Below are 13,639 nucleotides of genomic sequence, written 5' to 3' on the forward strand. Positions count from 1 at the left end.
ACCTTAAATTAAAGTGAATAAATGAAGACTCGGCACACCACTTCTAAAAGGTTGCCGACCCCTGGTGTAACTGATTGTTCCTTCCTAAATGGAGTACTTTGCATTTGTCCTTATTGAATTTCATCCTGTTTACTTCAGACCATTTCTCCAGTTTTTGTCCAGTTCATTTTGAATTTTAATCCTATCCTCCAAAACACTTGCAGCCCTTCCCAGCTTGGTATCATCCACAAAGTGTAAGTATATTTTCGATATCATTATCTAAATCACTGATAAAGATATTGAACTGAACTGAACCCAGGAGCAATCCCTGTGGGACCCCACTCGACATGCCCTTCCAGCTTGACTGTGAACCACTGATATTCCCAGAGAAGTGTTAATTCATTTTATTTAAAAAATTTCAAAAGCTAGCTGGCTGTTTTAATCATACCTGTGATGGAATTGACAACAGAGCGCAGAATCGTGGGAGGTTTAATCAACTCTTTTAAGATATTTGATTCCGTTGCCAATGGAAAGCCATTGTCTAACATTTCTTCTAGAAGCTCATACACAATAACCACATTGTCCTTAATTGCAGTCTCAGAGCACTCTCCAAAATAATCCTAAACAAATCAGATTACAAAAGGAAAGGATTTTTATTCATATTAAAAATACTTTAAAGTTTATTTTGCTTATAAAACAAACTAATAATAATGCTAGCAAGTGCATTTCTGGACATGTCTTAATCATAGGACTATTATAGCGTCCAGTGCAAATTCGGGTACAGTCTCTGGTTCTTGATCAGTTCACTGAATACACCACCATGCAGGTTCTTCAGTGCTATTCATTGCATCTGTCAAATAGCTTTATGCTGCATCATGGTAAACTGTATTACAAAAATTACAATTGTAACTGGCAGTTTTATTACACCAGATGCATCAGTATAACATGAATACACAATCTTATCAAAAGGTGGAAGCTTTTGTAAGTCAGTATTTATTTTGTTTGAAGTGTAAGTTTGCTGCAAGTGAATATCCACAAGTAAAGAAACAAAGCAAACCTTTTGTGACTTTGTGCTTTATTAAGCAAAACTGTGCTTAAAAAAAACCCACCACAGATCACAAGGGGAATCGGATTATTGACAGGGAGGAGTTTGCTACTATTTTTTTCCCCTAACTTGTGCAAGAGACACACACACATGGCCAATCTGAAAATTCAAAGAATTTATCAGCGACAGACCTGGAATGTATCTGCTACTCGGTGCAAGAATTCAATTACAAAGAGCGGTGGCACTTCTGTCTGTATGACAGACACAAAGAAGATTTTTTCCCGGTAGATGTTGATGAGGTAGTGGTGGGGCGTTGAGATGACAGGAGGCACATTCTCAACATCGGCTGCTTTCTCCTGAGCTTCAAAGAAATAATCACACACAGATTGGCTCACAACGCTCTTCCAGTGCTTCTCCAAGAATATATCACCAGAACAGTTTATAAGAAACAGACTGTGGATCATTTTCTGTTGGAGACACATTCACACATGTTATACAGATGGAAGTGATTTGAAGATTGACATTACCTCTCCTCCCACCTTCCCTTCACTTGGGTGTTGACTTTGTAACAACATGCACTGTGATTTTTTTTTTAAAAAGTTACTGCATCATATTTTGCATTACTGCAGTATTTGCGGCAATTCCTTTACTTAATAAAAGAAAATACCCACAAGGACACTAAGCTGTTACTGTAGTAAGTACTTAGAATTTTTTTTTAATTCAAGGCACCCACATTTTAATAGCTAAGTAAGTTCAAAGTATTAAAGCTACAGTATTTACTCTGTCCAGCTGCACAACTGTCAACTGATAAAAACATAAAACTGCACTTAAACATGCAGTTAAGTTCAAATTTCAGAAAGTTAAAACAAAGCATCATAGAAATGTAAGACTGGAAAGGTCCTTGATAAGCTTTTCCTAATGTCTAAACTAAATCTCCCTTGCTGCAATTTAAGACCTTTACTTCTTGTCCTGTCCTCAGTGGCTAAGGAGAACAATTTATCTCCCTCCTCTTTATAACCATCTTTTATGTACTTAAAGGCTATGTCTTCCCTCCATCTTCTCTTCTCCAGATTAAACAAACCCATTTTCCCCAAGTATTTCCTGGTAGGTCAGGTTTTCTTGGCATTTAATCATTTTTGTTGCTCTCCAATTTGTCTACGTCTTTCCCGAAGTATGGTGGTCAGAACTCGACACAATACACCAGTTGAGGCCTTATCAGTGCTAAGTAGGTGGAAGAATTACTTCTTGTGTCTTGTTTACAACATAACCATTGGTTCTTCTGTATTGAGTTTTACAAGGGTACTCGGTTGCGAAAAACCAACATAGTTAATCCGTATCAGTTTCTAGGGCATTGGGGATAGAGAGAACAGCAGCTTCATATATATCCAGGAAAAGCCATTGAAAAAAAGTATTTTCATTAATCTGGGTGGCCTGGCCAAGATGTGAAATGGCAACCTCTTATTCCTTAAGAAACACAACTCAGCCACAAAAATATTTACATAGACCTGAAACATCCAGGTTTAATGACTCACCCACAAAGTTTCCCCTCCCTTCCCGTCCTCTCCCCGTCCCCCCAACATACTCAATGCTTGAGACTTGTCAGACTACTGGGAAAAGTGTTTAGTTCCAGGCACTTTCTGCTGTTCTCAAAACTCACTTTGTTGAGTTTCCAAGTCACTTGCAATGCTCTAACATGGCTTTTAGGTATTGACCAAAAAATGAAAGCAAACTAGGTTCATCCATCAAACTGGTCAGAAAAGATGTACAGTAGTTTTCTAAAGTAAAAGCTGCAATACTAGAAAGCACAAACACTTGAACATTGCCTTGTTTGGCCTTTTTTTAAAAGATATGCTTGTATCTGCACAGTGGTGACGGCATGTGCAAGGGAAGTCAGCACAAAAACCCTCAACCTTGTAGCCAACACACTGGTCTTGTAAAAAGAAAAGGAGTACTTGTGGCACCTTAGAGACTAACAAATTTATTAGAGCATAAGCTTTCGTGAGCTACAGCTCACTTCATCGGATGCATTTGGTGGAAAAAACAGAGGAGAGATTTATATACACACACACAGAGAACATGAAACAATGGGTTTATCATACACACTGTAAGGAGAGTGATCACTTAAGATAAGCCATCACCCACAGCAGGGGGGGGAAAGGAGGAAAACCTTCCATGGTGACAAGCAGGTAGGCTAATTCCAGCAGTTAACAAGAATATCAGAGGAACAGTGGGGGGTGGGGTGGGGGGGAGAAATAACATGGGGAAATAGTTTTACTTTGTGTAATGACTCATCCATTCCCAGTCTCTATTCAAGCCTAAGTTAATTGTATCCAGTTTGCAAATTAATTCCAATTCAGCAGTCTCTCGTTGGAGTCTGTTTTTGAAGCTTTTTTGTTGAAGTATAGCCACTCTTAGGTCTGTGATCGAGTGACCAGAGAGATTGAAGTGTTCTCCAACTGGTTTTTGAATGTTATAAGTCACCTACTACAGGACAGGCCCAACAAAGAAAACAACAGAACGCCACTAGCCATCACCTTCAGCCCCCAACTAAAACCTCTCCAACGCATCATCAAGGATCTACAACCTATCCTGAAGGACGAGCCATCGCTCTCTCAGATCTTGGGAGACAGACCAGTCCTTGCTTACAGACAGCCCCCCAATCTGAAGCAAATACTCACCAGCAACCACACACCACACAACAGAACCACTAACCCAGGAACCTATCCTTGCAACAAAGCCTGTTGCCAACTCTGTCCACATAGCTATTCAGGGGATACCATCATAGGGCCTAATCACATCAGCCACACTATCAGAGGCTCGTTCACCTGCGCATCTACCAATGTGATATATGCCATCATGTGCCAGCAATGCCCCTCTGCCATGTACATTGGCCAAACTGGACAGTCTCTACGTAAAAGAATGAATGGACACAAATCAGACGTCAAGAATTATAACATTCAAAAACCAGTTGGAGAACACTTCAATCTCTCTGGTCACTCGATCACAGACCTAAGAGTGGCTATACTTCAACAAAAAAGCTTCAAAAACAGACTCCAACGAGAGACTGCTGAATTGGAATTAATTTGCAAACTGGATACAATTAACTTAGGCTTGAATAGAGACTGGGAATGGGTGAGTCATTACACAAAGTAAAACTATTTCCCCATGGTATTTCTCCCCCCCACCCCACCCCCCACTGTTCCTCTGATATTCTTGTTAACTGCTGGAATTAGCCTACCTGCTTGTCACCATGGAAGGTTTTCCTCCTTTCCCCCCCCTGCTGTGGGTGATGGCTTATCTTAAGTGATCACTCTCCTTACAGTGTGTATGATAAACCCATTGTTTCATGTTCTCTGTGTGTGTGTGTGTGTGTGTATATAAATCTCTCCTCTGTTTTTTCCACCAAATGCATCCGATGAAGTGAGCTGTAGCTCACGAAAGCTTATGCTCTAATAAATTTGTTAGTCTCTAAGGTGCCACAAGTACTCCTTTTCTTTTTGCGAATACAGACTAACAGGGCTGCTACTCTGAAACCTGACACCGGTCTTGTCTTCACTAGGATTTTACTTTGATTTAGCTAACTGGAGTTAAAAACATCTTTTTTCCTAGTGAAGATGCAAAGAGCAGCAAAAAAACCGGCCACATGTTGTGGCCCTTATACAGGCTTAGAGTCCCATTGACCCAAAAACTTTAGAAGAGGATATTTAGTAATCATCTATGGTACTTAGCTGCAGGAGGAGAAGACACTAAAGCTAGAAATTAACAGGGTGGATAAAAATGGATTTTAAAAAAACAAATCAAATGTTTGTAATTTAAATTGGATTTTGATGATTATTTTTAAATTTTTTTCTTTTTAAAAATAAACCTCTTTAAAATGAAATCTGACTATCCCATAACATAGTTTAGGCCTAAATTTATAATCTCCTAAACATTTAAAATGAAATAATATGCTGAATCTTGAGCATCTATCAATAACTTTTTATTTCTAACTATTTCCCCCTGATTCTAACTTTTGAGGTCAAGCTGTATATATGGCACAACAGGTCAGCCTAAGTAACTTAAACTGTTTCATCTTCAAGATATTTAGGTGAGTAGGAACTTGAACTCCAGTTAATTAGCCATATGAAAAATTTTTTCCAAGCTAACCTGAAATAATCAATTTAGTTCAGTGACTACAGTTAATCCATCTGTTTAATAAATCAATTAGTTATAAATGTGAAAAATGTTTTGATGAAAAGTTTATGTATGCAAAACATTTAAGGTTGCTTTGTTTAATAAAAATAAATTGTATATGCTGTGTGTGTAAATAAATTCCAAGTTACCATCATAATGCTTCATGACACAAATCATGAGCAGAAAGTTAGTTATCTAGTAAATAAAAAAATATTCTGCATCAGTAAAAAATGTACTTTAATAAGAATCTGAAAATACTGGCTAGATATTGCTTAAATAAAATGTATATAGTTCTAGTGTACCCTGCTAAGTAGCAAAAAGATGTATCAAATCTAGTGTAAAGGTTCTATTTTATTGTAAATCAACATATTTTAATGGTTATATCAGCCGCTGAGAATGTACCCTTTTTAAAGAAAAAACAAGTATAAATGAAAAAGTTGATTAAAATCAGATTTCAATCAAAGCTTTCCACTTGAAGTTTTACATTCCCTTGATTTAAATCAATTCATCCTGGAAATTAACACTATTGCAAGTCTTCAGTGAGCATACATAGGGTTAACTCATCCAACATTTAGTTTGTTACTGGAACAGCAACAGAATTTGAAAAAACTGGCAACTTTTAAAATGAGTTAAGTGTTCTTAAACACAGGAGCCTGGACATAACCACTTTAATCCAGTTTGACCAAGCTTGTCTTGAATTTAGCAGGTTCTGCACATTAAAACCGCTACAAAGTCTCTCAAGATGGCCACACAAGTTTGATTAAGTCTAATCAACCACTGTCAGTACTGTTCCACACCAGCACAGGATACACACATGAAAGTAATCAGCTATGAAATCTTAGAATAGTTCTTGCATGCATTTTAATATGGATACAATAGCATGTTTGTTAATAAAGACAACCCCCAATTCACAGCAAATGTAAACAAAGTTGCACAGGAGAGTTTCAATACAAGCAGCTCTGGATCTGGCTACAGAGATAAGAGTTCAGCTCTACAAGGGCCTGATTCAAAGCCCAGTGTAGTTTATAAAGAGATTCCCATGGACTGCAAAAGGTCTTTGGATCAGATGTCTGAATCATGAAAGGCATTTTTAAACTCTAGAAATTGTCTTGCTGTTAAAGCCCACAGATCTATGTGGGCTATCTAGCACCAACATGTGCTACATTTTTTACAAACATGCATCACTCATACTGAAATGCTGAACTGCTAAACATTGATTTGTTTAAATCCTGACCCTAGCAAGTGCTCCTGGATCATCCTTCAAATTGATTGTATCACTGCTGTCACAGCTGAGGTAATAAACCCTGTTTATGACCTTACAACTGCGAACTGGATAGGTGTTTATTTTGTTCCATAAATACTGCTGAGTTTTATGACAGCGTTTGCAAACTTCTAAACTTACAATTTCTCTGACTTTCCAAAATAGCTTTACTATTTCAATCCCAGCTTTAGAGTTCCCTTCAAAGGGACATTCTCTCTCTCAGCCCCCGGCCCCAATTTAGTCCTCATGAGAAGTGCACAGGTAATTGTGACCCCACACTCCTGATCTGGAAGAACCACCCTGTCAATAAAATAGCAGTTCGGCCTCCCATTCAATCCTAGGCCTCTCTGCTTTTACTGTCAACAAAGGAGAGCTAATGGTGATGTGGACACTTATCTACAACAAACTGGATTAAGAATGCTGATTTATTTCACATAGGGCATTGAACAGCTGGCATTTCGATTATCATAAGTTAAATAGAGTTTAGCAAATTATGTGCTTCCTTCATTAAATATTTACTGCATGGATCATTGGATTGTTATTTTACTGTTTGCTATTTTAGAGCCTTAGTTAGTAGAAATTTACAATAATCTCTAGTACAGCGGTTCTCAGACTAGGTCAGGACCCCTTTTTAATCGGGTTGCCAGGGAGAGCATTAGATTTGCTGGGACCCAGGGCTGAAGCCCAAGCTCCACCCCTACTCAGGGGGTGGGGCTCAGGCTCTGCACCCCCTGGGTCATATAGTCACTTTGTTGTCAGAAGGGGTTGTGGAGCAGTGAAGTTTGCGAGCCCCTGCTCTACTATACAAGCTTCATTAGGCCATGCAATCTCCATTTAAATGCTGAATCCTTATCTCTAGTTATTGATCTGTTCTGAATCGAGCTCAAAGTTTTGCAAGGAAAAAAAAAAAAGAGTCAGAACAGACCTGCTCTACTTGGCAAAGTACTTCTTAACATCAGAACATAAGTGAAGCCACTAAAAAGCAAGACTGCATTAATCCTTACACCAAAAGGTCAAGTAAATGACACCAGTAGTCACAGTGCAGAGTATTTTTAGAACTGGGATATTCTGAGGGTAAAGTTCCTGGATCAAAGCCTAGAAATTACACACATACAGCCACCCACCCCATCAAAGAATCATCCGAGTATCTCCACAGCAGTTCATGGATAACCTTCCCAAAGAGCGCTTTGTAAAACACTAGGCCATAGCAGTTAAAGGAGGTAGTAGAAAAGTTCAATATGTAAAAAGTGTTAAGAGGGTATGCCTGGGAACAATTAGACTGCACGGATCTCCTGGATCTCTACTTTCAGACCTTTATCAAGGAACAGACTGTGGATGTTCATGGATGATTAACTCATGACAATAGCCCAGGGCAAGTCATTCATGCTTATTTTAATAAACTTGCAGCCTTCAATTGGCGGTACTGAAGGATTGTTGACCAGACTGTAGGGGATCATAAAAGGGTTGGGGGAGCAGTTCTTCAGTAAGTTCATTTACTCCTTCCTCTCCAAGAGGCTGCAGAGACTATCTGCTCATTTTTTGTCAAAAGCTCAGCTATGTGAGATCCCACTGGGTTCTTTCTGGTCACCCTTCCTATTCCAAGGGAACGTGGAATCCCCTGCCCTGCCCTCCAGAAACTGATGTGGTTTTGTCCAATGTGTCTTCAATATGCTGATGATCGCGCGTGCTCTCGCGCGCTCTCTCTCTCTCTCAACTTTTGATCAAATCCAGATTCTACAGTTTCACTCTTTTCTTGTTGCCTGGCCACAAGAAAAATCTAGAGGAAAGTCTGAGGAAGTTCACTGGACTGAAGTGGTATGGGTGGTGAGTTCTATGGGCCCGTGGTGCCTGGGCACCAGGAATATTCCTGGCCCAGAGCTGGCTCCAGCAATGTTTGAGGCCAGGTCTCTCCTTTGGCCCTGCCTTCTGCCCCTGGGTGCTCCCCCCATGCATCCTCCAGGCTATTTGAAACAGTCCAGGACCCCCACCCACCACCGGCAGCATAGAGGAGCTGAGCTGCTTCCTGCCTGCTTGCTCCACGTGGCTGCCAGCCCATGGGCAGGGTGGGTCTGGGTCTACGTGCACTGCTCCCGCCCCAAACACCCTATGGCCAATAGGAAGCTGCGGGGGCAGTGCCTGGGGGTAGCAGCATGTGGAGGCCCTTCAGCCTGCGCTACCCAGGAGCCCCAGGTAAGCGCTACACCCTCTACCCCTTCCCAGAGCCTGCACCCCCACCTCTTTGCCACACACCCCCTCCCACCCCCAAACTCCCTCCCAGAGCCTGCATCACTCCTGCACCCCAGTCCCCTGCGCCAGCCCAAGGCCTGCACCCCAGACCTCCTTCCCCCCACCCAAACTCCCTCCCAGAGCCTTGGGCAGGTGGGGGTAAAGTTTGGGGGGGGGGCAGGCTCTGGGCGTCTGGGCACCATCAAAATTTCTACAAGCCTGCTGCCCCTGTGAAGTGGTACTTATTGGTAAGGGAGTAATGTAGGGGCAATCACTCAGGGAGCGTGCCTATCCTTTGCTGGCATTATCTGCCCCAAAATTTACTGAGTACAGTGTTACCCAGTGATGCCTTGTGTCCTTCCAGGAAGTTGAGTTCAACTACACTCAAAGCAGGAAACCAAGAGTTAAGGTACACATCACCATCCAACAGTGCTACCTTAGCTCCGCCCTCTGCAGCTGGCACTAACCCTGGGGAAGGTTTCAGCAAGGGGTATGCCATAATAAGTATCCATGGATGACTGAAAATATGCCGGTTTGTCCTGTGTTCCACAGATTTGAATTACAGTGTTCATTTGCACACAGTCCAGCTGCAGTATCAGGAGTAGATACTGAATGGTGGGATTAGTAGGAACAGGCTGGCAGAGGTTTCACTAATATGAGGAAAGATGCAGGTGTAACTCTGGGGAACAAGTATGCCTCATTTCAGTGAGGAGGTCTGTGTCAGTAGCAGGGCACAGGAGACTTCTTAGGGATTGTCAGCAGTCTGGTGGCATGTATGCATCTATTTCCCAGGGCTCAGTGAAGGGACAGTGAAGGCAATCTCAGAAGAAATCTTCAGGGGGAAGGTGAAGAGGTGATTACACTTTGTAAGATTGCATCAGTTTGTGTCAGGTGGAAGTAGCTCCTGTTTGCTACACCTAACCTAAATCTATGTTTTGCCTTAGCAAAAAAGTAGTGTTAGACTTTGCCCTACGATGCTCTGTTCCTAGTGTTCTGTGCCATCCTGATACTAGAGTGCTAATATATGTGTTATTGACATGTTAGAGTATAACCTGAAGAAGGAAAAGCTAAAGTTGTTTTTTGAGGGTGGGGTATTCTTTAACTATAGTTCTTGATATGTGGAGGTTTGAGTGTAGCTGAATTTGACGTTTGGGAAGCGCACCAACCATCACCAGACAACCTTAACTCTGTGTTACAAACTTTGGGGGGAATTTGATTTCCTTGTTTAAAAAAAAAAAAAATCTCTCCGCATCCCTGAGTTCCACAGCCTCTGCTCCTTCACAGTGATTATCTGAGCCACAGAAATCACTGGCTGTATATCAGCCCCTTCACTGCCCCCCACAGCATCTCTGTGCCTGTCCAGCAGCTTGATCCTCTCTCCCCAGCCCTCTTCCCCAGGGGTTGAGAAGCTGGGGAAGAGGATGTAGAAACAGCGCAGAGACTGACGGAGTCAGTGAGGACACAGCTGAACCTCTTCTCCTTCCCCACAGCTCTTCTGAACTGCCCTTTCCCTGAGAAGCAGTAGCAGCAGCAGAGCAAGGGGAAGGCTGTGCCTAGTGTCCCTTCCCTATTACTGGAGGCAGCATGGGAAAGGAAGATTTGGGTTCCTTCTCTTGATCAAGGACCAGTTGAGGCAAGAGGATGCCCTAAACTCCCTCCTTTGCCCTGGTTGAGCAGCCATGGGAAGAAATGTTGAATAAAGGCATGGAGAGAGTTAAATTGTAGGACAGTAGGGGATGGCCCAGCTGACTCAATTTCCCTTCCCCTTCAAGTATGTCACAGAAGGGGAAGGTGCCCCCCTTCCACTGGTTCTGCTCTGTTAGTGCTTCTGAACTCCCAGAAACCAAAGGTCCCTTGGAAGATGACCCCTTATTCACTAAGAGATTGTAGAAAAGTTACATTTTTGGAAACCCAGTTTTTCCATCACAGCTTTAGTCACTGAACCGGATTTTCAAAACAGTGGTTGGATGATCCCTTACACTTCAATAAGGGTTGTGGTCTCAGGTTCTGCTGGTCCCTCGGGAGCACAGCCCTTGGCAGCGAAGGTTAGCAAAGGCGCAGAGTTCCCACCCATTCCCTGCACTGCTCCAACCCCTTCCACATCTCTCCTCACTGCTCACCACATTCCCTAGAGCTTCACCACAAAGTTCAGAATCTGAAGTGGTATGAGCAGCTCATGTTGGGGGGAAAAGGGCAGACACCATGTCAATTAACCCCTTGACCAAGTGACCCAGAGACTTGCTCAGTCCTGCTGCTCAGGAAGCAGGTGAAACCCTTTGACATGGAGAAACTTTCTTCAATTTACAGGTCACAAAAGTGACTTGTCCAGCATCTCAGAAGTCAGTAGTAGGGCTATGAGCTGCTCCCACCCAATCTTATGCTTTTAAGCACAAAAGCTGGTATTTTCACAGGAGCTTAAGAGTTAGGTTCCCATCTCCTACTGATTTGTGGGATTTGGGTGCTGAATTCCCTTAGGCTACTTTGAAAATCCCACATTTCGTCTGAATGGTCAAGCCATCTGACAGCTAACTTGCTACACATAGACAGAGAACACTCCTCTCTCTTACTAACAGCAGAGGGCTCATGAACATGGCCAGTGAAGTCTCACTTCCATCAATGCTGACTGGTGGTTTATTGGAGGGATGTTAAGATCTGGCCAGATGTGGCCTTCTGATTTCATTTATGTCCTAGATTAGCATTAGGTTCTGTAAGGGCTCAGATGCAGAAGTTCACAAAGCCTCTGTGATGATGAAGTTTTGGCCCAGTGATGGGATGTTCACCTGACATTAGCCTAGAAGGGCCAATTAACTGGATAGGCCATATCTGAGGGGAATTAGGTGGCCTAAATAATCCCCTGAATTATAAAGCAGCCCAGTTGAGAAGGAACAGGTGCGGGTAGTATAAAGCCAGGAAGCTAGCAGCAGGAGAGTGCAGTGAAAGAGTCTATAGCCATGCTCTGGCCATTAGCAAATGAAGGCAGGATGGAAATAAATCTAGGGGAATGGGTATACAAAAAGGCTCATGAAAATGGAAACAAGGTTTAAGATGGTGCAGACCTTTGCTGCCAATTAGAGGATGCCTGAGGTAGATCATGGAGTGAAGGACAGACCCAGGTTACCTTACCAGCCACTGGTGAGGTAGCACTGTTTGGGCAATAAGTAGAAAGACTACCAGAGACAGTTTGTAAAAGGCTTTGATTCTCTCTTCTGGGATAAGGACTATACTAACCTGGCCAGAGGGCTAAGCCAGAAAGAAAGAGCACAGGGGAGTCGCAGAGTGTTGGGGAGAGACGTGGTAGGGTGCACAACAAGCTGCAGAAGGGGACATGGGACCTGGAAAGAGCTAATCCCCCAGAGCAACCAGGAGGAGGTGCCGTACCGGTGAGTGAACCGCCATGACCGATCCGTAACTAGAAAAAAAAAAAAAAGCTTCCTCCTCCCCCGTTCTCTTAATGTTTATTCTGTCTTACAGATGAGTTTTTAATGTTAAACTGCAGGGTGGCTGGTCATGCCAAAGCAAAGGCAGGGTTAAGTTTTTTTTTTCTTTTTTGAAGCCTGGACATACCCAAATTTTATGACACTGATGACTCCCAGATCTTTCCTGTTCTGACTCCTAGTTTTTCAGTCAAATACCACACACTAATTACAGATGAATACACTGCTCCTCACAAAGCAGATACAACAGACAAATCTACCACACAGCTTTTGGTTACGTTCAATAATAGAGCCAGAGTAACAGCTCCTCTGAATTAGCAGACACATCCTAACAACCAACCATAGACATTGGTACTGATACCACATAGAATTGAACCTCCGATATTTCTAGAAGTCTAACTGCTGCTTCTTCAAGTTACTCCACATGTGGGAGTGTGCCCCCACCACTGGAGTTGAATGCTTTCACAGTACGTCCAGTAGCAGTTGCGTTCCCTCACAGGCCCTCTTCCCCCGAGGACATAGCAATCCCAACAACAGTGTACCACTCTGTGGTCTATTTTTTTTTCCCTGTTGTTTTTGTTACTTAGTCATTAGACTAGTAGTTAATGTTTGTAGTTAGTGTAATTGTTACTGTTTCATTTAGCTTATTGGCAGTAAGACAATATGAAGAAAGAACACAGAACAGCGCTAATGGTGGAGCCTAGATCTCCTGGCTTCAAGCCATGGCCCTCCTGTGCAAAGGGGTTATTCCTCTGACACCCATGACTGTTTGGGGGAGGAGTATAATCTCTAAGTGTGCTTAAATGCAAGTCCGTCAAGAAGCAAAAACACAAGGAGAGACGGTCCAGACTGACACTTTTTCCTCATGGGAAAAATCCGTAACAGCTTTGGTAAATTCTGAAGACCTGGTGGTGAGAGAATACACCCTTGTATTCCCCACCCTTCACGCTATTATAATCTATGCACAAAGCATGCCTTGTGAGGCATCTTTTGAAAACTCAATTTGCTGGTCAGTATTGTCCTGGTAAAATGTGTGGCAATGTTATATGTGAAGTTGTATGATTCCCCTGTATGATATTAACACAAAGTTCCAAACCCCACAGCGTTGTCCAGGCAGAAGTCAGGTCTGTCCTAAACAAAGGAAGGAATGTGTGCTTGCCTTAACTTGCATATAAGGAATAAACTGTCATCAAGAAGGGAAGTTCAAACAGGTGGGGGGAAAAAACCCCCAGCAGGGACTATCCTACATATATGCTTTGTCTCCTGGGTCTCATCTGGAAATGATTTTCAAGAGAGGAACTGAAACTATAAAAATAAGGGACAAACACCCCAAAAGGACACCCCCACCCCCCCACCTCATTCTCTGCACCTGAGAAGACAAAATGGTCATTGGACTTTGTGGGAGGGGTTCTGACCTGGAAACTTCCTCAGTAATCTGAGGGAGCATGGGGTGAAAGTCTGCTTTGCACCTAAAATAATTTAAGTAGATATTAGTAAGAATCTTTTTTTAAACCATTTCTG

General features: G+C 42.5%; 1 protein-coding gene across 3 annotated transcripts in view; it reads right to left on the reverse strand.

Moving 5' to 3' along the window:
* Positions 1–13,639, reverse strand: part of AP3M1 (adaptor related protein complex 3 subunit mu 1) — a 48,736-nt gene that overhangs the window by 12,059 nt on the left and 23,038 nt on the right. For all 3 annotated transcript variants that reach the window (XM_043519909.1, XM_038408744.1, XM_038408743.2), the window contains exons 2-3: positions 1,216–1,491; positions 428–599 (exon numbers count right to left, since the gene is read on the reverse strand). In XM_043519909.1, the coding sequence (XP_043375844.1) occupies positions 428–599; positions 1,216–1,488 (445 nt within the window). In that variant the 5' untranslated portion in view covers positions 1,489–1,491. The remainder of the gene's footprint in view (positions 1–427; positions 600–1,215; positions 1,492–13,639) is intronic.

Source organism: Dermochelys coriacea, chromosome 7, assembly GCF_009764565.3.
Source record: "Dermochelys coriacea isolate rDerCor1 chromosome 7, rDerCor1.pri.v4, whole genome shotgun sequence".
Taxonomy (NCBI): Eukaryota; Metazoa; Chordata; order Testudines; family Dermochelyidae; genus Dermochelys; species Dermochelys coriacea.